The 23,141-nt window shown below is 39.0% G+C and overlaps 2 protein-coding genes and 1 pseudogene across 2 annotated transcripts; 1 reads left to right on the plus strand and 2 right to left on the minus strand.

The window, feature by feature from the left end:
• Nucleotides 1-14,348: 14,348 nt before the first annotated feature.
• On the plus strand, nt 14,349-18,146 carry LOC116199158. Its single transcript, XM_031529447.1, has 6 exons — nt 14,349-14,876; nt 15,041-15,117; nt 15,260-15,296; nt 15,842-16,001; nt 16,408-16,555; nt 17,715-18,146. The coding sequence occupies exons 1-6, from the start codon at nt 14,720-14,722 to the stop codon at nt 17,934-17,936; spliced, it is 801 nt and encodes a 266-aa protein (XP_031385307.1). The 5' UTR covers nt 14,349-14,719; the 3' UTR covers nt 17,937-18,146.
• A 714-nt stretch (nt 18,147-18,860) lies between these two features.
• Nucleotides 18,861-19,817, minus strand: LOC116200479 (G2/mitotic-specific cyclin S13-7-like; the record flags this gene model as incomplete). Its single annotated transcript, XM_031531329.1, has 2 exons — nt 18,861-19,327; nt 19,423-19,817. Coding segments are annotated over 2 exons (675 nt in total), but the record flags the coding sequence as incomplete, so codon positions are not given.
• A 1,161-nt stretch (nt 19,818-20,978) lies between these two features.
• On the minus strand, nt 20,979-21,762 carry LOC116199159 (annotated as a pseudogene).
• Between the last annotated feature and the right edge of the window lie 1,379 nt (nt 21,763-23,141).

The raw sequence follows: 23,141 nt of genomic DNA on the forward strand, positions 1-23,141 counted from the left end.
CATAGACAATATACGAATAATAGAATAAACATTATTGCCATAAAAGGAATTATCCAAATACATAAATCAAGCTCTAGGGCATATCACTAATAATCTCCCACTTGCACTAGAGCCACTCAGTACAGTATCTAAGACCCATCTTCTCAAGATGTTTCTCTAGCTGCTGCTGTGTCATGGCCTTCGTGAGTGAATCAGCGACATTATCTGCTGAAGCTACTTTCTGCACAGCTACATCGCCTCTCCTAATAATCTCCCTGATAATATGATATCTCCTCTCAATGTGTTTGGACTTCTGATGTGACCTCGGTTCCTTTGCCTGAGCAATCGCTCCAGTATTATCACACTACAGCTCTACTGGTGACGATATGGAGTGAACAATACCGAGTTCAGTCACAAACTTCCGAATCCAAACTGCCTCCTTCGCTGCATCAGATGCAGCAATATACTCAACCTCTGTAGTGGAATCTGCAGTCGTCTCTTGCTTAGAACTCTTCCAGCTAACTGCACCTCCATTACAGGTGAATATATAACTGGAGATAGACTTTCTATCATCCACATCTTATTGAAAATCAGAATCTGTAAACCCGTCTAATCTTAACTCACCTCCTCCATATACTAGAACCATATCCTTAGTTCTTCTCAAGTACTTAAGGATGTTCTTGACAGCAGTCCAATGATCAAGTCTTGGGTTGGATTAATACCTGCTAGTCATACTAACAGCATACGCAATATCCGGCCTTGTACACAGCATAGCATACATCAGGCTACCTATAGCCGAAGCATAAGGCACCTGTGCCATCTTCTCTCTCTCCTCAGGAGTCTTGGGAGACATCGCTTTAGAGAGATGGATACCGTGTCTCACAGGGAGCAATCCTCTTCTGGAATCTTGCATGTTGAACCTCTTCAACACCTTATCCAGATATAGAGCTTGGGATAGACCTATCAATCTTTTCGGTCTATCTCTATAGATCCGAATACTTAGAATATAGGTCGCTTCTCCCAAATCCTTCATGGAGAAAGTATTAGACAACCAGACATTTACTGAAGTGAGCATACCAACATCATTACCCATCAGCAGAATGTCATCCACGTATAATACAAGAAAGGCAATCATGCTCCCACTAGCCTTCTTATACACACATGGTTCATCTTCGTTCTTGATGAAGCCAAAGGACTTTACGGCTTCATCAAAACGTCGATTCCAGCTCCTAGAACTTGCGTAAGACCATAAATGGATCTCTTAAGTTTGCACACCTTGGACTTATCCTTGGATTCAAAACCCTTGGGTTGGTCCATGAATATGTCTTCCTCAATGGATACATTGAGGAAGGCGGTCTTGACATCCATCTGCCAAACCTCATAATCATAGTGCGCCGCAATGGCTAGCATTATCCTAAGGGACTTCAGCATGGCTACAGGCGAGAAAGTCTCCTCATAGTCGACTCCCTGCTTCTGGCGATAACCCTTCGCCACTAGCCTAGCTTTATAGGTCTCTACCTTTCCATCAGCACCAATCTTCCTCTTGAAAACCCATTTGTTCCCTATAGGTACTATACCTTCAGGAGGGTCAACAAGATCCCAAACTTGGTTCTTGCTCATGGAGTCCATCTCGGACTTCATGGCCTCTAGCCATTTAGAAGAATCTATATCTGATATAGCTTCCTCATAAGTGGTAGGATCATCCCTATGATCATTATCTCCATGAACAAACAATTCTTGTACGTTCTCATGGAGATTAAGGTATCTCGCGAGAGTATAAGTTACCCTACCAGACCTTTGAGGTTCTGTGACATTCTCAATCTGAATAGATGTCTCAACTGGTTTATCAATGTTCATCGAAATGGGCATCTGATCGGTTTGTGGTACTGATGACGCCTCATCAAGTACTATCTGCCTTCCCATGCCACCTTCCTGGATAAACTGTTTCTCCAAAAAGATCGCATTTCTACTAATAACAACCCTTTGCTCAGTAGGGAAATAAAAATAGTATCCAAGTCTGTCACTTGGATAACCAACAAACCTGCCTTTCTCGGACCGGGTTTCCAACTTATCGGTCTTCTGCTTCTTAATGAATGCAGGACAACCCCAAATCTTAACGTGCTTAAGACTAGGTGTCCTTCCATTCCATATCTCATATGGAGTGGTAGAGACCGACTTGCTTGGAATTCTGTTAAGCAAGTAACACGCGGTTTGCAGCGCATATCCCCCACATCGAAATGGGGAGATCTGTATAGCTCATCATCGACCGAACCATGTCCAACAGGGTACGGTTCCTCCTTTCAGAAACTCCATTCAATTGTGGTGTTCCTGGTGGAGTGAATTGAGAAACAATACCGTGTTCCTTCAGGAAATCACCAAACTCAGTACTCATGTATTCTCCTCCTCGATCTGATCGAAGAGTCTTGATGCTCTTCCCTTTCTGTTTTTCTACTTCAGCTTTGAATTCCTTGAACTTTTCAAATGATTCGTGTTTATACTTCATAAGATAAACATACCCAAAACGAGAATAATCATCGGTAAAGGTAATGAAGAAAGAATAACCACCCCGAGCCATTTCACTAAATGGACCACACACATCGCTAAGTATGAGTTCTAAAACTTCCTTAGCCCTCTCCATTTGTCCCACAAATGGAGTCCTAGTCATCTTGCCTTGAAGACAAGACTTGCAAGTTGAATTGGGTTCAGAGCCCAATGGAACTATAAGTCTCATCTTTTCCAACTTACGTATCCTATCATCTGCAACATGCCATAGTCTAAGGTACCAAAGTTGCTTTAAACTTGGAATAGATTCGGATACGGTGTTAATCTCAATCGTGTTGGGAATCATTTTATTTCTAGCTCTAAGATAATGAAGGTCATCGTGTAATTAACCAACGCCAATAACTTTATTACCATAATAAATGTTGCAAACATCATGTCTGAAATCAAACAAGTATCCACTTCTAGTCAAACTAGAAACAGAAATAATATTCCGATAGGCGTTTGTTAAAACTAAAACACAATCTAGAAATAAAACATGTCCATCCAGATGTAACGAAGTCGACCCCACAGCTTTGGCCGCAACACTTGCTCCATTGCCGATCTTTAGGCAGACCTCATTCCTTCCGAGGACCCTACTGCTTGCTAGCCCCTGCATAGAGGTATAAACGTGTGAGCTTGCACTAGTATCAAGAATCCAAGCTGTAGATGAGCTATATGAACCATTGGAACTAACATAACAAGAGATAGACATACCTTCTAAAGGTTTATTTCCCTTATTTGCCTTCAATGAGGCGAGATACTGCTGACAGTTCCTCTTCCAATGTTCATTCTTGCCGCAGTGGAAACAAGTTCCCTTATCCGCAGCAACCTTTGCCTTGCCCTTATTCTTGGACACCCCTGTTGACTGCTGAGGAACAGAGCCTTTCTTGGACTTCTTATTCTTCTTCCCAGTCTTACTGGAAAAAGTACCAGCCATAAGAACGACTTCCTTATCCTTCCTTTTGTAGTTCATAGCATTCTGTGCAGTGACCAACACGTTCAGCAGCTCAGATAATGAACATGATAACTTGTTCATGTGAAAGTTCACAATGAACCCTGAGAAAGAATCTGGGAGAGACTGAAGAACTAAATCCACATGGAGTTCTTTGTCCATCTGGAACTCAAGCTTCTCAAGCTGTTGAATCAGCTTGATCATCTTCTGCACATGAGCTGCGACTTCAGTTCCCTCCTGCATTCTTGCACGGAACAATTCCTTCGATATCTCATATCGTGCGGTCCTGCTATTCTCCCCATATAGCTCCTGAGATTCTTCAAGATCTCACGAGAACTCTTCATGTTCTCATGCTACTTCTGCAACTCATTGCTCATAGAAGCAAGCATATAGCAGCGGACCTTCGTGTCATCAACAAACCACTGATCATATGCGTCCTGCTGATCACTCGTAGCATCCCCGCCAGGGAGTTCAATCTCCTGAGTCTCTAGGATATATCCCAGAGCCTCCATGTTTAGGATAATGTTCAGGTTACGGAGCCAGTTCGAAAAGTTAGGCCTAGTGAGCCTATTATCATCCAGTATGCACGAGAAAGGATTCATAGATTTCATACTTATCATGACTGCAGAAAATAACAAGATTAAATTAATGAATTTATGTATATATAACCATAATGACCATGGACTTTCAATCAAAATGGTCTCCCACTAACTTTTCGAATCCTACACTTCCAAAATAGGAAACGGGAATCCTAATCGAGAAAAATTCCTAGCGGGTGATTGAATTCTCATAAAATACTAATTCCCTCAGGTACCTGCCATTATTGGAAACAAGTATTCTACAAGTGAACAACTCTTTATTCAGTACATCTCTATGTACGGCTCAATCAATTCGGCTCCTAGTACTCTGGACCTCAGGTGCCTACCGTTATTGGTCCATTATACATAGTTAAGTCTAACCCACCAAACCCTAGATATCAGCTACCTCAGGTGCCTGCCGTTATTGGCAACTGACAATCTAAAACATCACATGTTTTAACATTCATGCAAAAAGATCTCTTAGTCTATCTCATGCTCTCGTGTGTCCACGACCAACAACGAAACAAATTAAAACTCTCTGGAGAATGCTTTAGTGGAGAGCCATGACAGAGGTTCGCAACCTCATGCGATTCTCGACTTAATATTTTAATTTGGAAGATTTTCTTTTAGGTGACCTAATTACTATTCGGTTTCACTTTGCACATTATCCGTATTCACACATCACATGCATAAATATGTACTCGGAATCGATAAAAGTATGATCATGGATTTACTATTAGCTTAATCCTTAGAGCCACAAGAAATAAGCAAAATTATCCTAAAGTCCATAATCACACACCATGCTCGAAATTTATAAAAGGAAACTAATAGCATAAAAGGAAATAAATTTCGTGCCAATTTTGTAACATTTTACAAAATATCCAAATATCTCATATTAGGAAATTTCTAATTTTTGAAAAATATACAAGATATCATATATTTAGTGTATCTTCAAAATTCCTTTTTGATATCAAATATCAAATTTCTAATCTCATTAGAATAGGATATCAAATATCAAATTTCCATAAAATCAAATTTTACGAAAACAATTTTGGTAATTAATTGTTTCGGAAATCTAATTTCCAAAACTATCGAAAATTGCCCGGAAAAATTCCGGTTAGTTGCAGCCGATCAGCAGCAATCACGAGTAGCCACTGATCGGTTTCAACCTTCCACAAAACAGCATAGTCAAAGAGCAGCCACATGTAGGAGCAACCAGCAGCTTCTTGGGCGTTCAACAACCACAAAGCTGCCACGAAAACAACTCAGCAGCCATCTGTGGAAGCTATTCTCCATCCGAGACCAATAGCCACTAATTAGGCAACAATTGCCCAAAACAATCAGCCAAAAACAATGTTCTGCCCGTGAATGATCAAGCTGCAGCTGCTAAGCAGCCAAGAGACTCAATCAAATTGAATTCTCTTGGGCCGGTTACGAGAAACAATTTCTCGTGCCCAATTCGATACCAATTCATTAAACACTTTAATAAATCACAATCAACACCAAAATTAGGCACAAATTATGTATCTAAACGATTAGAAGGAAGTCTCTGATACCACTGTTGGGAAACCAAGCACGTGCGCAGCGGAAAGTTTAATTACGGTAAAAATCAAATTTTTATCGCGTGCTCGTTTAATCAAAAACTTCAAGATCACATCTTGACATAAGAGTCGCCTTCTAAACGAATAGATAACATCACACAATGAACCCATAAGAAAAGTTACGAACTTTTCACTAACCTTATTGATTCGAGTCGATCAAATTAGCCGTCCAAGTGTCCGGCCTCTAGCTCATCCACACGAGCACGTCTCCACCGAGATTAGACTCCTCTCGACCCGTACACTCCGATCTAGGTCACCGATCTCGAATGGAATCGTCACGGAATGAAAGGATCTCTTCAAGGACGCCAAGGACAACACCGAAACGCCGAATCGGATCCGAGAAGAACTCCGATCAGCCTTGGGAGTTCACGACAACAACAGTTCAGCCGTCTCTCCTCTTACTCTCTTTCTAATATTAGGGTTTTCGATCAATTAACCTCTAGGGTTAACCGTAAGAACATATCTATATATATTCTTACCCTAAGGACTAAAATGCAATTATTAATTAATCCGAATTAATTAATAAATCACAAATGAGTCCTCACAATTTAAGTCATCCAATGACTTACCCTTATAGTTAGAAAGAAAGATTAAATAAGTCCTTGACACGAGTTTCTATCAATAGACAATCTATTTACAGAAACTTTCCAAATAAGAAAACTATCGTATTTCCTTAATATATTTATCATTGATATTAAACTCGGCTTCAGGATGTGCTAGCACCCTTACAACCACATTGCAAGCCTCGTTCGATAATTAATTTCTAATTAACTTCCTTAATTAGAATTAATTCTTTTCTCGGTTTAGACACGCTCATTGTGTGTGAGTAACTAGGTTCATCATCAAATGGCAATGGGATTATAGTATCAACTCATTTGATACTACCAGAAACTCTTTCTGTAATCGAAAGCATAATTCCCAAAATGCCCTTGGTTCCCAAAGTTCACGAGTGACACCTAGTAGCATATCGTGACAATCCAAAAGATGACGAATGTATAATTGAAACATTCTGATGAACCTCTGATCGTATATACCATGCACTGAATCCTTTCACTACAAGATCCCAATCTAGCCAGAGTTACGGTAAATGCCAAACTCTAAAGCCGATCATATGGACTCTCTAATTTCATTCTTAGATCTGTAGCACTTGAACAGAAACTCTTTTCTATTCAAGTCTATCTACCCCGGCCGAGGATTTCTCGATCCAAAATAAAACTCATATCCATAGGACATTTTCCCTGTTTACTCAGGTTAGTGAATCCCGTCTTGATCAGACACCTAACTCCAAGTATAACTAACTATGACCACTATATGCCGAATACTCACGCTAAGCACAAATACATTAGCAGTAACAAATCCTAATTACCTATACTTGAGATAGCGTTCCATCTCAGGTCTAAGGACTATATGCACTAATACGATCCAGATAACATTCATTGACATTAGTAAATTACCGTATGAATGTTATCTGCACGTCACGTTCGACTACTTATCATATACGTATCCACATATCTGTCATGATAACAGTTATCAAATAACATGAGACTCACTACTCCATCTTCATTAGTATCTGTATACTAATCATGGAAACAGACAGAGGTAACGATCTATCTGGAGAAATAATGTCCAATTAAGTATTCTACGATCGTGAACAGTTTAAAGATATTCTTACCGAATTACTTCGTCACTCATATTCTTAACTCTTAAGAATGAAGCATTCAAAATATCTTAAGGACTTTATTCTAATAAACATAGACAATATACGAATAATAGAATAAACATTATTGCCATAAAAGGAATTATCCAAATACATAAATCAAGCTCTAGGGCATATCACTAACAAAACCGATAATAGAGATGTTGGAAGACATTAGGACTGCCATTATGCAGAGAATGACAGAGAAGAGAGATCTCTTTGTGTGTTCTACTAACGCATTGTGCCCTAGGATAAGGCTGATAGTGGAGGAAAACAAAGAGAGGTCTAGGTCTTGTTTGCCCACGCATGCTGGAGATTGGAAATTCCAAGTTAAGGAATTTGGGAATACATATGTTATTGATTTACCTGTCAAGACATGTAGTTGTAGGAAATGGAACATCACAGGCATTTCATGCCCCCATGCTGTGAGTTGTATTCATTATGTGAGGAAAGATGTTGATGATTATGTGAGTGAGTGGCTTAAAAGAGATGTGCATTCGTTGGCCTATAAACATCTCATGCTACCATTAAATGGTAAGAACTTGTGGGAAATGCCTCAAGGTGATCCTATCTTCCCTCCCATGGTGAAGAAACAACCTGGAAGACCAAAGAAAAATAGGAAGAAGCACATCGGTGAACAAGAACCTGAGGGAGATCAAGTTTCAAGGAAAGGACAGGAGATGAGGTGCAGTATCTGTCATGAATATGGCCATAACAGGAGGACCTGCAAGAAAAAGAACAACCAGCCCACTGATGGAAAAAGTTGTGAGGTAACTTTTCATTCTTTAAGTTAGATAATGACATATTCTATATCTCTGGTAGATGACCAAATAATGTGGTCATTGACAAGTTAGACAAGTGGATAAGAGCCAGCAAGTGGAAATGCGAAGTCATGTGAATGAGGTCTCTGTCAGCCAGCAAGTTCAAATGCAAAGGCAAGTGGAAGTGCAACACCCTCATGCACCAGTATCTACAAGCCACCAATCAATTACTAGAGAGGTGCAAGAATTTAGAACTTCAACACGTGCACAGGACATCATACCAAAATTACAGGTTTGTGCATTTTTCAATGCTGGCAAATGTTAACAACTTCACTTCTTATATGTTGTTGTGTTGAGATTTGATATTTCATAAGAACTTGCAGATTAGGAGGAAAGAAAGAGGAGAGTCAAGCTCCAAGAAGAAAAGGTCTGCCACAAAAGTGGATCCAAGTGTGGATGCTCTTATACGCAGAGAATTGTCCCTGGCTTTTAAAGGGATTGGGGTCCTAACAAGAGAAAGTGGAATGACATACATTCGTGTAAGTTTCTTTGAACACTTATATATATTTGTGCAAGTCTTTACATATTTAGCTCTTAAAATATGACTTATATGTATATTTATTTTAGATGCCTGGTGAAGAAATGAGGATGTCTTACAAGGGTAGGCATGGAGGGCAGTTTGTTAGCCCTGTCCAAACCCAATCATCTCAAGTACAGCAGCAACAGTAACAGCAACAGCAGCAGCAGGGAGCAAGACATCAAGAGCAACAACAGTGGCAACCCAGGACAAGGAACCAACATAACGGTACGCAGGTACAGCAGCAGCAGCACCAGCACCAGCACCAACAACAACAGCACGGAGCAAGACCTCAAGAGCAACAACACCGGCAACCCAGGACAAGGAACCAGCACAAACAATTCGAAGCTATGAAAACGGGGAAGAAATAGATTGTTAATGGAAGAAGAGGAGACACATGATTGGTTTTTGTGTAGTTTTTTGCTGTGATTAGTAGGAAATATGTGGAAGAAGTGGATGATGATTTTTTGTGTAGCTTGTTGGGTTAGTTATGGATAGGTAACTTTGGTCATTTTGTTATTATTATTATGTCAGATCTCTGAAAACTAGTGGTGGATTGGTTTTTTTGTGTAGGTTGTTGGGTTAGTATTGGATATGTAAATGTTGGTCATTTTGGTATAAAGTTGGATATCTGAAAACTATAGACTTTGGTGTTCCACTTTTCTTATTTATTTGCTGTCGCACTTTGCTTATGGATTTTTAGTTTCACTTGCTTTAACGGTTGGTTTTTGTTTTTGATAATTCCTAAACCTATCCCGTAGTTTTCGTGTAACTTCAATCATATCCCATGGTTTTCAACTAACTTCAATATATATCCTGTGGTTTTCAACTAACTTCAATAATATCCCATGGTTTTATATTTTTTTCAAATCTATCCCGAGAAAAATGTCCAGAGTGGCAAGTGTGGCCCCACTAACGCTCCACGTGGGCGCCGTTGATTTTCAAACGTGCCATGTTAGCACGACCGTTAAATGTCGACGAAAAAGATAACGTCGGGATAGATTCGATCCAAAAAGTAAACCATGGGATAGATTTGACAAAAAAAAAGCATAGGATAAATTCGACAAAACGGGTAAACCATAGGCCATTTTCGGTAAAAATCCCAAATAATAATAATAATAATAATAATAATAATAATAATTTTTTGAGACGAAAATAGTGAGAGCACATTGCAGAATATAATAGGAAGGAAAATTGTAACTTATCAAAAGATGAAAAAAAATGAAAGGAAATTCATTTTTTACGGTACTTATCATTCCTCTCCTATGATAAATATCAAAAGAAAGGAAAGCCCATTCATCTGAAATGCAAAGCCCATCTTATATTTTTTGTGGTTCTTATTTATTTATTTATTTTTGTAATTTTACCAAATATGAATACTAAAATGAATGAAATTATATAGATATAATTCAATTCATCGTTTTTTCTTTTTGCCATAATTCACTTCACCCTCTTTTTTTGGTGAATATTTTATCAATAGCAAACCTAATTTACATTGCATAGCCAAAAGTATTAGCGAACATAGATACTAGATTACCGATCATGGGGTTAGCCACTCGACTACCAACTAAGAAAATGACAACACCAACACAGACGGTTGAATGATCATCCGTCATTAACAAAATATGAGAACAAACCATACATCCGATATAACATAATTCCCGTGACAATCCAGTACTAACCAATTGAGAATTAATCCGACCAAAAGGTCCTCAATATAGTCACCGGGAGGAACAGAAAGACCACCACTTGAGTGGCATCGGGCAATGTTAGTAAGTTGCAGAAGCAGAATATCCGACCAGCTAGGGAGTTTTTTCCTTTAAAACTTCACATTCACCGTCATCTATTGATTGCTTTTTATTTTTTGTTGTAAATAATTAATAATTATTTATTACTAAATTTAATAAAGGTGTTATTATGCCATATATTCTATGATTTCACTGAATTCTTAATCATTATCCCATAGTTTTTATTTTTTTCAAATTTATCCCAGAAAAATTTCCAACGTGGCAAGTGTGGCCCCACTAACATTCCAAGCAGGCACTGTTAACATTCAAACATGCCATGTTACCACGACCGTTATATGTTGACGGAAGAATTAATATCGTGATAGATTTGGAACCAAATGTAACAATGGGCTATTTTGAGTAATTTTTAAAGCATATGATAGATTTGAGAATCCGGTGAAACTATATGATGTATAACATAATTTTCTCAATAAAAAAAATTATTGCTCATAAAGTCTTTGGGCTCGTAAAAAGTATGTAGATACTTACTATAAGAAAAAAGAAAATATTTCACGCTATTTGCTTTTATTTTAGTACCATGCTCAAGGGGGTAGTTCCCTGTATACCCATGTTGCCGAAATTGTTCGGTGCTGCATCTGTCATTACCAACATCATTACAAGCAGAGAATTGCGCAAATAGCATTACAATTAAACATTCGAGTATACGTACTGTTCCCATTCTAGACCACCCAAGGATGGTTTCCATCATTAACTAATACTAGTCATAATTTAATTACTTCTCAGATTATCACCTCGTAATGCTGAACATTACATACGCGTTTAACGATTCCTTTTTATTTATAGTTTTTTCAATGAAATCGTTCGTTGAATTTAGCATCAGCAAATATTTTCATATAGTTGCACTGCATGTGAAATATTATAGTTTTTTTTTTCTGAATTTCTCGATTAATAAATTTAGTCTAAATTAATGATCCATTAGACGAATTAAATTGCTCATAAAATTAACATATTAAATGTAGTACGGTCTAAAGAGTAATCGGTATTTCATTTAATCGAACCGAAAAAGTAATCGAATATTGTGATTTTTTATTTATTTTAAAAAGAAAGATTTGAATGTGCATTTGAGCTTTTTTAATTTTGAAAAAATCAACCCGATGGTTTGAGTCAAAGATCACACCAAGGAGCACCTCCACGTACAGTATGGACATGAAATTTCCATTTGTTTATTTATTTATTTTTACGTAGCCAAGGTCTACGGTAAAAAGTAATGTTTTATTTTATTTTTCGATTATAAGTATAACGTGATATAATAAAATAAAAATCTTACTATCCAATAAAACAACATAAGTAGCCGCTCATCACAACCGAATACCAAATCTATAATTTTTTGTTTGGTCGGCGAGAACCTGTAGCATTGCGTTACATGTTTTTTGAAATTTTTTAATTTTTTCTATTTTTTTTGGGAGAAGGAAAGCACGGTCACCGAGGTTAAAAAGGTAAAAATAAATCCCTGGACACGCCAAAGAATAACCGGCGACCTCGAAGCCGCACATCTGAATACCCCTTTTTGTCTTTTACGTATCAGAGGGTCTCAATCGAAATAAATTCCCCGCTTTGGACTATCATTCCATCTGGGTGGGGTAATGCCAGCAACTCCCATCATTCTATTCCCTCTGCAAATCTCATCATTATGGTTGAAACTGGCTCTTCCTTCCTTTCCTCCTTCTTCTGCTTCTTCTTCTTCATTTAATTCCTATCACCTTTGCAGGCGCCTGCCCCCGCTAACTTCCAATTCCTTCTTTTGACCCCTTTCTTGAGGTACTACTTCGAATTTCAATTGTAGCGTTTGTTTTTACTCTTGTCTTGGCCTCCAAGGACCAGATGAGTTATCACCTCAATTAATTCTTACCCCTTCTGTCCCCCTATTGCCCATCATTGCTCCTTCTGATGCTTTTTTTACCTTCCATTCCATCTTTGCCCCCCCCCCCAAAATCGATCTTGACTCGAAATTTTCATCTAACAAAACATGTAAATGAATTTGAAAAGGGGTCATTGATTGAATCGGCTGATGTTTATTGGGCTACCCCGTGAAGGCATAATGCATTCCCTTCAGCCAATATAACAACGATTTTTTCGTTGCTCCCAACAAAAGTGATCCTTCCCTTCCTTCTCATATGTTTCCTCCACAAACCGCAGAAAGGTTCAAAGATTATCCGTTTGAAGAGTGTAGTCGCTAATGAAAGGTGACCGGAATAAAATTGTTAACAAATAATTTTTGATTTTAAAATAAACTAAAATGTTTGGAAAATACTAAAATGAAACTGCCCTAAATATAAATAAAGTAGGTGATAAATTAATACTTGAAATATAAAATAAAAATAACTTTTATAAGCACCTATAGAGAAAATCGCGCTTATAATTATTATCCAATTCAACCTGAACTATAGTTTGAAAAACTCTCGCCAAATTGTCTTTGCTTAAAAGATCAACAATTGGAATATGTACATACGAAGAAGTCGATGAGACTGCATAAGAAATTATAGAGATCGAGTTCACGCGTTTGATGGAATATGGACTCCTATGTTGTTATGTCAATGAATATTCTTTATATAAATAATATATCTATATATATAGAGGTCTTGAGAAAGGGTACAAGAAATAAAGTGTCGTGGTTCGACGTCGTCCATTTCTGCTTCAGTCGAGGTTCACGACGTCAATTCGGGTTGAGGGTATTTTCAATTCAAATGTATATCAATGTTTGCTAATATGTCGGCAGAAGGAGGACAATTTCCGATGAATAATCATCTGTAATTAATAAATGATGAATAATGAAAATGAATAATAATATGGAGGAAGGGAAAGGATTAGGAATGGCACAAGGATTAGCAGATGTGGTAAGTCGAGAGTTAATGATATATACGGTACGAATATACAGATTAAAATCACCTTAAAAATAAAATTCCTTACTCAAAACAATTAGAACAAATTTCAACAGTTACCACTTTTCAGCTTTCAAAAATCCATTCCATGACCAATTGACATCCAAATTGAGTAAACCGAAGTTCATTTCAAATCATGGGCTCCATAAATCGTCCATAGTCAATAGATATACACTAAATCGTTATAATATTTCAAAGACATCCATGAAGTAACCAAAAAAATTTGAGAGCTCCAACACGATTATAGAGAAGATCTTAATAAATTCAAAACTATGTATATATATATATATATATTTATAATTCATACACTATTTTACTCTTAAATCATTAAATCTGAATTACATAAAAAAAATGGGCGCTTATCTAGCTTGGTTGCAACGGAATTAACTGTCGGATAGTTTTACATACTGCTTGAACAATAAAAGTGTGTTCGAGATTTATAAATTTTTATTTCAAGCAGTAGATAGAATTATGTGGCAAACTTTATAATAAACAGCACTTCAATTTAAGAAAAGATTAGTTATTCAGCAAAAAGGAAAAGATTGAGAGTGGTTTCTTGTGATTTATTTTTCTTTATTTTATTTTATTTTTCCCAGGAAAAAGGGTCGTCGTTGGGATTAACTCTGATCCTAGCACCAGGCCAGGTAAAAGCCCTGATGTCCCTCCTTCAACCCATATGATAGTACTCCTAGCCGAGAGACAATCGAACGATAGTTGGGCTAACTTTTCAACGGGAGAAAATGAGTTGAGTAAGTCGTATATTTTAATACCAGGATCGGAAATTTTAAAAACATTAGTCTTAAGTACATATTGGAATGGTTTTTTTTTTTTTCTTTTTGCTGGACATATTGGAACGGGGTTGATGATACATATCAACCAGGACTCTTAAGTAATAACAAGAAGGAAAGAAAAGAAATGTATGTATGTTTGTATGTATGTATGTATGAGAGGGGCAGCAGCAACAGAGAAAGGACATCAGATTCAGCGGCAGAATATGTCAGACCCTCCAAAGGAATTTGCAGTCCTCTTTCTTCCGTCTAATCCTTTTCTCGTGATCACTCACTCTCTCTCTCTCTCTCTCTCTCTCTCTCTCTCTCTCATATTTCTCCGGTCGGTCGTCTCTCTCTGTCATGTCTTTGCACCCAGAAGGGGCTTCACTACCGGACCGGACTCAAAACTGATTTAAACCAGCCAAATCCTGAGAAACCCCGTTTCTTCTCTTTCCTGTCATGTATGTACGTACAAGCGCGCGTGTGTTGTTCATCGAGGAACTGATCGAGAACAGTTGAGGCTTCGACGAGAGAGGCCCCCCCTTCGATCTTCAGTAATTGATTAATAATTAATGATATGATTAAAGAAGAAATTATGGGAAGCTGCAGTGGGAGGCCGGGGGGCAGAGGGGGAGTGAGGCAATATGTGAGATCCAAAATGCCCCGCCTCAGGTGGACTCCCGACCTTCATCGCTGTTTCCTTCACGCCATTGAGCGCCTCGGCGGCCAACACAGTAAGCACAACATCATATGCCATATATACACATATATATATATATATCTATTACATTCATACATATACTACTTCCGCTAGCTAGCTGTACGGTTAACTGATATTCTTCTTCGTGGTGGTGGTCGTCGTCATTGTCGTGGTGGCCGGGGGTGGTGGTGTTTTCAGAGGCTACGCCGAAGCTCGTTCTTCAGCTGATGGACGTGAGAGGGCTCACGATTTCTCATGTCAAGAGCCATCTCCAGGTCTGTCCATACGACTGTTCATTGATCCGTCCATAATCAATACTTCAAAAAAAAAAATCTTCTTTTGAAACAAAATATAAAAATGTTGACCTGATTTCTTTCGCCTTTTGTTATATATATATATATATATATATATAAGCAGATGTACAGGAGCATGAGGAGTGACCAGGCCAGACAAGGTATAAATATAGCTCTGCGGTGCACTGCTCTTGAAACCCAAATAATTTCTCCACTAAACAAAACATCTCCTGATTTCGAAGCCTCTGATTTTAGTTTACGCCCCAAAACACTGATGAGAGAAACAATCAATTTTTCTTTCTGCTGATTGATGATTTAAATTTCTGGTGTGCTGTTTGCTCGCGCACTGCGTAGCGTATATTATGCCTCATCAATGGTAAACTTGAAAGGATCCATCCATCTTTTGCATGACATTCCTAAACAAACATCTTAGTCGAGTCTTATGTTGCCCCAGTATGACATTTCTTATGAATACCCCCAATATCTGAGGCATTAGATTGAAAAGATTAAGGTTTTGTTTGGATATCAAGTGATGAAGGGGAGATCACATGGATAAACCCTAATCTCTTGGTTAAGAGTTCCGGGTGGAGGGCGCGAGTGTCACTGCAATTAATTAAGGAATTCCTTATTCATGCCGTCATGTGTTGTCTATCTTTTTCTTTACCTTTCTGATGTGTATCCATGATTTCGTCTTCCATCCTCCCAGGAATATGTCCCTCCCAGCAAGCCATGAGGCAGTCTTCTGGGGATCATGTTCATGGATTTCCAGACGAGGAAGATAAGTCGAGCCTCTATGCAATCTTTGGAGTCGGACCCGTTCAAGAATTCGATTCTCCCTTGAGGTCCAGTCCTCTTGCTCCCAAAAGGTCACTTACTTTCCCTGAACAATCATCGTGTTAAATTAATGTGTCTCGCACGTATCATGAGCTTAATTTTCATGGTTAATCATGAAATAGGAAGTCTCAAAAACTAGTGATATTTTCAATTTTATGCTCTTATTATTACATATTTTGAACGAGATCTCATTGTTATTATATATTATTTTATATATCATAAATAATAGAAAATGTGGAAAAAAAATGTGATGAAATTACAACTTAACAGGACATGAATATTTGTATATCTCACCTACCTTTTCTTTATTGATTGATTAATAATTGTTAAAAAAACATTTTTAGGAGACTGAGAAATTATGTATATTTTTTTGTTGGGTAACCGAGAAAATAACAACAATAATATGAATTTCTTGGCAACAACAATTTTGATATTTAGGGCAAGGATCGAGAAGGCTAGCTCAGTCGATAAGCATCCTGCAGTGACAATGGAGGAGAAGAATTGGAGGGGTTTGGCTCTGAAAAGAGATCTTCAAATGCACGTCCTCAACGCCTTGAAATGTGCAGCCGAAGAATCTCCTCTCCAGGTACGACCGCACATACAGTTCGCATATTATATTATATATAAATATTTAACTATTAAAAGAAAAAGTCAGATCGTACTATGTCTCTATGGGCTTTTTTTTTATTTTTTTTTTGTAGGAATTCATCGTGCACTTTTGGAGGTGTAGTAAAATTAGGGAAGTTCTTAGTTAACACGCGAGAGGAATTAATTTCAGTTAATAATCTGAGAATACAACTTGTGGAAGCCCATAGTTTGTACAACTGCTCCACCTCTTCTTCATATATAGTTCATGGATGTGACCATGGGGAGATCATCTCACCCTGTGGTCCGCATTCTATGCCCTTTAGTTGTAGGTGCTTGTTCTATTTTGATTTGAGCGAGTCATGTCTGCCAAACGATTTCGGTACGACTGCTCATCTAATATCAAATTAAATCGGTACCTCACCTCCCTTCCCCGTGCCTGTGTCAGCGAGCTCTGAATTTGGTGAGCTGTTTTTCTAAAAGAGTATATGAATTATTTTTTAAAAAAATCTGAGTGTTCGAACTTCGGCATATTGTCCTCTCCCTCCAAATGAATCTTGGTCAAAATGCTGATTCTTTTTCTTTTTTAACTGAAAAATGCTAAAAATTCTTGGGTGAGAATATCTTGCCATAGTTATTGCTGGCGATGCCTTAATTATAAATCTACCGATTTTGGAGACTTCTCGTGACATTTCCACTTAATTAAATTTCTTCATGGGAAAAGTACAAAGGATTTTGATGCAAGCCCACTGCATATAGGTATGTGGAAGAGGATGTATGCAGAGAAGTCACCATTTGCTGTTTAATGTGGTTTTTATTACGTTGAATTATTGATTTGTCTAATCCTTTGCCAAGCTTTTGTATATGTACAAGGCTGTGTGTCCTTATCTCAATTAGTGAAAGGCGTAAAAATGCTATTGATGACATGTTTGGCCATTGCATGTTTTGACGAGTGATAAATTTCATCTCAGTCCTTTGATCTGGTTGTCGAACGCATTCTGGGTGCAGTTTCGATTTCAATAGACCAAGAACTATGATTTACCGAGTTTCTTGATAACTGTATCTGACGAATGTGCCAGCTTCCGAATATACATTTAGGTTATGTTGCTTTGCTTTACAGTATTGAATGCGATGGCCTTGTTTAATATATTGTTTTGCAGGCGGTGGAATCATCGGGAGAGGAGAAACACATGGTCCAACATGGAAGAAGCAAGGCTGTTTCGAACGAAGACGCCGAGGGGGTTTGTGAGCTATCGTTGTCCTTATCGTTGCCGAACCAATCAAGCCAGAGCAGTGCTAGTGCCGAGACCAGCATTGCCATTTGCTCAGCGGGAAAACATACTGTAAATCTTGATCTGTCGATTGCTCTTTGTAGTACTTAGCGTATATCATGTTATGTCCTGCTGCACTTCGTTTGAATTTTTTTTTTCTGATAGGGTTTTTGGTCAGGCTGTATGTATCTCCTGCGCTCATAACATGAGATCTAGTTAATCTCAGTGCTCTTCTAGTCCATCGCAGAGACGACTGGTCATACAAACTGGATCGGCAATGATTTAAAATGAACGCGTGGATCGGGAATTATTTAAAATGAACACGCATGATCAGAAGAGTTTCTTGAGCAAGATTGCTCCATATTTCTAATCTATACCATTTTATTAGTGTTAAATTCATTAATTAATTTCATTAATTTTAAGGCACGCAAAAAGGGAAAATTTTAAAAAGATGATTATGCAATTATGCGGTCTCACTTTACGGCTTGCGAAGATGGAAAAGCAAATACCTTCTGTTTTTTTTTTGGTGTACAAAGTAAATACTAACTTTGGGCAAAATGGGACGAGTCCACAGCAATGTTGTAGAACAAAGATATTCAAGTAAAGAAGTTATTGTTGCTTTTGGGCTCGAAAGCTGCAATAGAGCTCTTTATCTCTAGGGACATTGCTAAGGTGTGTACTCAGAGTATGTAAGGATGCATGATGGGCTTTGCACCCAATGTACCGAGTCCGAGCCCAAAGATTGCACTCGCGGGCTCCCAGCCCATATCTCGCCTATTGACTATTGACCAGCAAGTGTCCTTGATGAATGATGAAGATAAATATTTACTTCCCTTATTGATTAACGGGAGATCTCTGTCACGAATATATCAGAAATATATTCGACTGCTTACCTTGTAAAAGAAGTTACAAGCCAATTCACCGATCAGAGAGTATTTACTTATCTCTTATATACTGTTACATTATTATTGGATATTAGAATTGATATTATTCTTCTAAGTTCTAATGATTTAATGAACACTAACTGGATAATGATTATGAAATGAAAGCTTTCATTCCTTCAAATTTCCCATGAACATCATCGGTTCTTGCTTTCACATGAAAGAAAGAAAAACGAATCTCGAACAAAAAACAACCACCTTGCATGTCACAATTTCAGTGACAGAGACAACAATTATTCCCCAAACTTGAAGCTGAAGACTACGCCCAGGTCTTCACGGAATCATCGTCGAGGAGAGCTTGAGTACTTCCTGTACACGACTTGGAACTTGCTGTTCTTCGCATTGGCTGGGTTCGGCGATTTTGTTTTGCTTACATGATCTGTGCCTTGGTGTAACCGGTGTGGACCTTCAGTGTCCCCGGAATCATCATCGAGGAGAGCTTTCGCCGGAGAAAGCAGAGCGACGGCTGCTCTCTGGGAGCTCGAGTACTTCCTGTAAACGACCTGGAACTTGCCGTCCTTTGCATTGGCATGGAAGGTCACCAGCAGTTTAGCACAGTCCCTGATGCAAAAATAGCAAAACCAGAAATTTTAAGTGCCGAACAACTGCAGAAGTTGTTACAAGTTAGGCTGGTTGGTCGAATTTGTTTTGCTTACATGATCTGTGCCTCAGTGTTGCCGGTGTGGACGTTCAGTGTCGCACTCCAGAAAGGGCTGATGTTGAGGGTGCAACAAGCTGCATACACCGCTGAGGCAGCAACCATGGATGGGGGATGCGAGATGGTCGAGTAGTTCATCAGCCCGAGCTTGGATAGGAAATAGACCATGTTCTCCAATATCCTATCAACCAGAGCGGCTTTGATGAACCTCAGGAGGAAAACATAGCTAGTCGGAATGGTCAGGTACCATTTGATCTTCCCGAGAACGGTCTTCTCCATGGTGAGAACCTGCTCATTGGAGTATGCTCCATCTGCTAGGGCCACCAAGTCATTAACCTCGGGTGGATGAATCTCCTCATACTTGGGGGCAGTAAGAAGGGCACCCAAGGCGAATCATGATTAATGAATGGAAGGGGGAATAGAATTTACAACAGCCATGAATTTGGATTAATGATGGTCATCATCATGATTATGGAAACAAATAAGTAGTTTCCCTTATTGAATATAATATGAAAAATTCTTTTGATGGAAGTAATTAACTCTAAACACTACTTATCCAAAGAAAATCTAAACACTAGTTAAGCATAATCCATGAAGCAATTGCCGAAATGTATTCTTGTTTTAATCCTTGATCTCTTGCATTAAGGTAAGCATGAAGCTTGAGAGTGAAGGCTAGTGGCTACATATTTTTTTCAATCTTCTCCCATGACAAAATCATGGTGGGAAAAAACAAAATATTGCAGCATGAGATACCAAGCATCACAAATCAAATGCAGTTAATGGTAAAAATTGGGAAAAAACAAAATTCATTGAGAACGAAAACTACTTTATTTCTTCAGAGATATCCTTTTCAGTCAAGTTTAACATAATCCACTACAATTTCTTCCAAAGATATTTTTTTTTCAATTCAGTTTATTGAGCACAATAATCTGAAAAGCCCGAGATAACAAGCATTGAAATAGTGACCTGGAAAGAAAAATCAATAGACGACAATGCCAGCAGAAGACTAAGAAAGATCAAGGAGATTCAGGTTGGCAAAGCTCTGGCTACAATGAATTGAGCACCATTAATAAGTTTAGAACCTACACTGTTAAATGTGAAAAATTAAAAGAAATGGCAGTTTTGCACTATAGATTATCCATCAACGTGATCAATAAAGTTGTACCTCACATGACAAATGAACGAAAACATCCTTTTAAGTTATCCTGCAAAATTTTTGTTTTACCCACTCTAATTGTCTCTTGTTACGAGAGTTGCTTTACTGTTTTGGTATTTAAACTCTAGACTCCCGTATACCTTTTCATGATAAAAGTCCCAAGAAAATGCAATCTACCGAGACAGTCGAGTAATAAATTCAAGGCATACCAAAGTGACATAACTTCCCTAAAGTGTTAAAGAAGCATTACGCAAACTTAAAGTGTTCAGAGAAACATATGCTGCTTACGAACCTGACAAGTCATTTCTGGCCTAACCCAGAAGAAATATTCCTTAGTTACTGAGCTCGACAAGCATGTAGATACCGGTGGAGCTTTGGTGGCTCTTCAAGAACTTTCTTCAGCGGATGCGATTAAGATGAGGAAAAGGCACCGGGTTAGCTTTCGGAGCAGCTTTAGTAGCTTCAGGAGGCCCAAAAACATTACAAAATTAAGAGTTCCATCTCCTGCTGCTGATGCAACCGTGCAACCGTCCGGGCTCTGAAAGGGAAAAAAAATGGGCAAGTCAGTAACCACGTTCGACTCCTCATTAATTATCCAAGGTTTTTTGCTGATTAGTGCTTTTTTTTACCCGTGCCATGAAAAGAACTCTAGAGGTATGACCAGTTAGTTCCGCCATCTTCACCATGGACAGGTACTTCCAAAGGGTCAGCTGGTTCTGTGTAAAAACCGTGAGAGCTGAGCAGCTCACGCTCATTCTTGCTCCACAGCAGGGCACACACTTGAGACCCTGTATCGACTGAGTTCAAGCAGGCCCCGGTGTATGTATTCCAGAACTTGATGCATCGGTCTCCACCACCTCCACCGGGGGCCAACAGGTTCCCCTAGAACGGGCACCAAGCGAGGGCTTTGACTGTGCCTGTGTGTTCCTCAAGCCTGTGGAGCCACTAGGTAGTCAAATTTGAAGAGGCGGCCATGGAGCGGTCCCATATGTGGAGGAGGTTATCGTTTCCTCCACTGGCTAGCCATTGGCCGGATGCTGACCATTTAAGCCCACATACCTCCTGAGTGTGCCCTCTGTAGGTCTCAACAATGTGGCTTCTTACCCTCACATTGTTGTTAATGATCTGACCGTCCATTCCTCCGGTGGTTAGTATGTGATTGTTCCATGCCAGTGACCCAACTCGTGATTAGGCAAAACAGACAGCAAAACCCTTTTCAGTTTCTCGAGTAACCTCCGATGAATATAAAAGGCCATTTTCAGTGGAAATTCATATCCGGAGGTCCTTTTTGTGGAAATTTGACGTCGGATGCCTACCATACACAGTGCTAGCCAGTCCAATGCTCAATGTGGAATCATCAGACTGAACTACACAACTCATCTAGGCCTCTCGAGCAATGCTTTAAAGGTCTCAGATGCACTTTTCAAGTCTTTAGAGGTCCAATCTCGACAAACAGAGATCACAGTGATCTTCGGAGCGCCCAAGCAACTCAGAAAGCAATATGAGAAATCCAGTTTTGGCCTCCTAGGACGTCTTTGGCTCCACATTTGCATTACCGGCTTAAGGGTCAATTGTTCACGTTATCTGATAATTAATGTCAAAATAACCAACGTGGGATGCAGATACAATATATGCTATCGGAAGCAGTTAATTTCGTTCTGGTCACCTGAAACGAGCAAAATCGGCTTCTAGGCCTCGTACGAACCCGATGCATTTTTCCATGAAAAGTGTCAATCTTGCGCTCATTAAATCCGTTTTTTCGCGTATATCTACAATTCGACGTTCAATTCGAACCACGAGCTTCGAATACGCGACCAATCGAGACCCGAGCTTTCTCTCGGTTTTCCCTCTTTGGCCGTGGACCCACAGGCTGCCCAAGGGCAGCCGCCCCATGCCAAACCGCCATCTCCTTGCTCGCTTGCACTGTAAGTTCTAAATATCCTTAGTCATTCACTTTCACACTCAAGCTTCACTTCCATGGGCATTAATGCTTCTTGGATCTTCTTCATCAAGAATACTAGGCTCATATTAATCCCCATCCTCATTAGCAAAATCGACTTTTGCTAATAAAGGGGGATAAGTGTGCTTTGTTTGCTTAATTGACCAATAGCCTTGTCTATATATTGCTCAAGAGTGATTAAGCTAATCACTTTTCACTCTTGCATACTCTCACTAGCTTTCTCCCTTTAGGAATGCTCTCAATTCCTCCTTAGCTCTAGCAGCAAGCATTCAGTTCCTAGCAACTGAAACCAAGCCAAAACCCTTAGTGCTTAAGTCGAAATCCGTGGCGTTCACTAATCCGACTTATATTCAAAATTGTCCAAACTTCATGGTTCACATGTCTTGGACCAAAGGAGTTCATTTTTGAACTCAGATTTTTAATTTGAAGTCATTTGCTCATCATTTCAGGTCGATTTCATCATTTCAGGTTCAACCCGTGTTCTCGGGTGAATAGTGCACCCGTCACCAGCCTTCCCGTCCAAATGCTCGGTGACGCCTGCGCATATCCGCCCACGCATGTCCGTCTGCGCGCGTTCCAGCACTCGTCACCACGCGCGCCC

This window comes from Punica granatum, chromosome 3, assembly GCF_007655135.1.
Source record: "Punica granatum isolate Tunisia-2019 chromosome 3, ASM765513v2, whole genome shotgun sequence".
NCBI classification, from domain to species: domain Eukaryota; kingdom Viridiplantae; phylum Streptophyta; class Magnoliopsida; order Myrtales; family Lythraceae; genus Punica; species Punica granatum.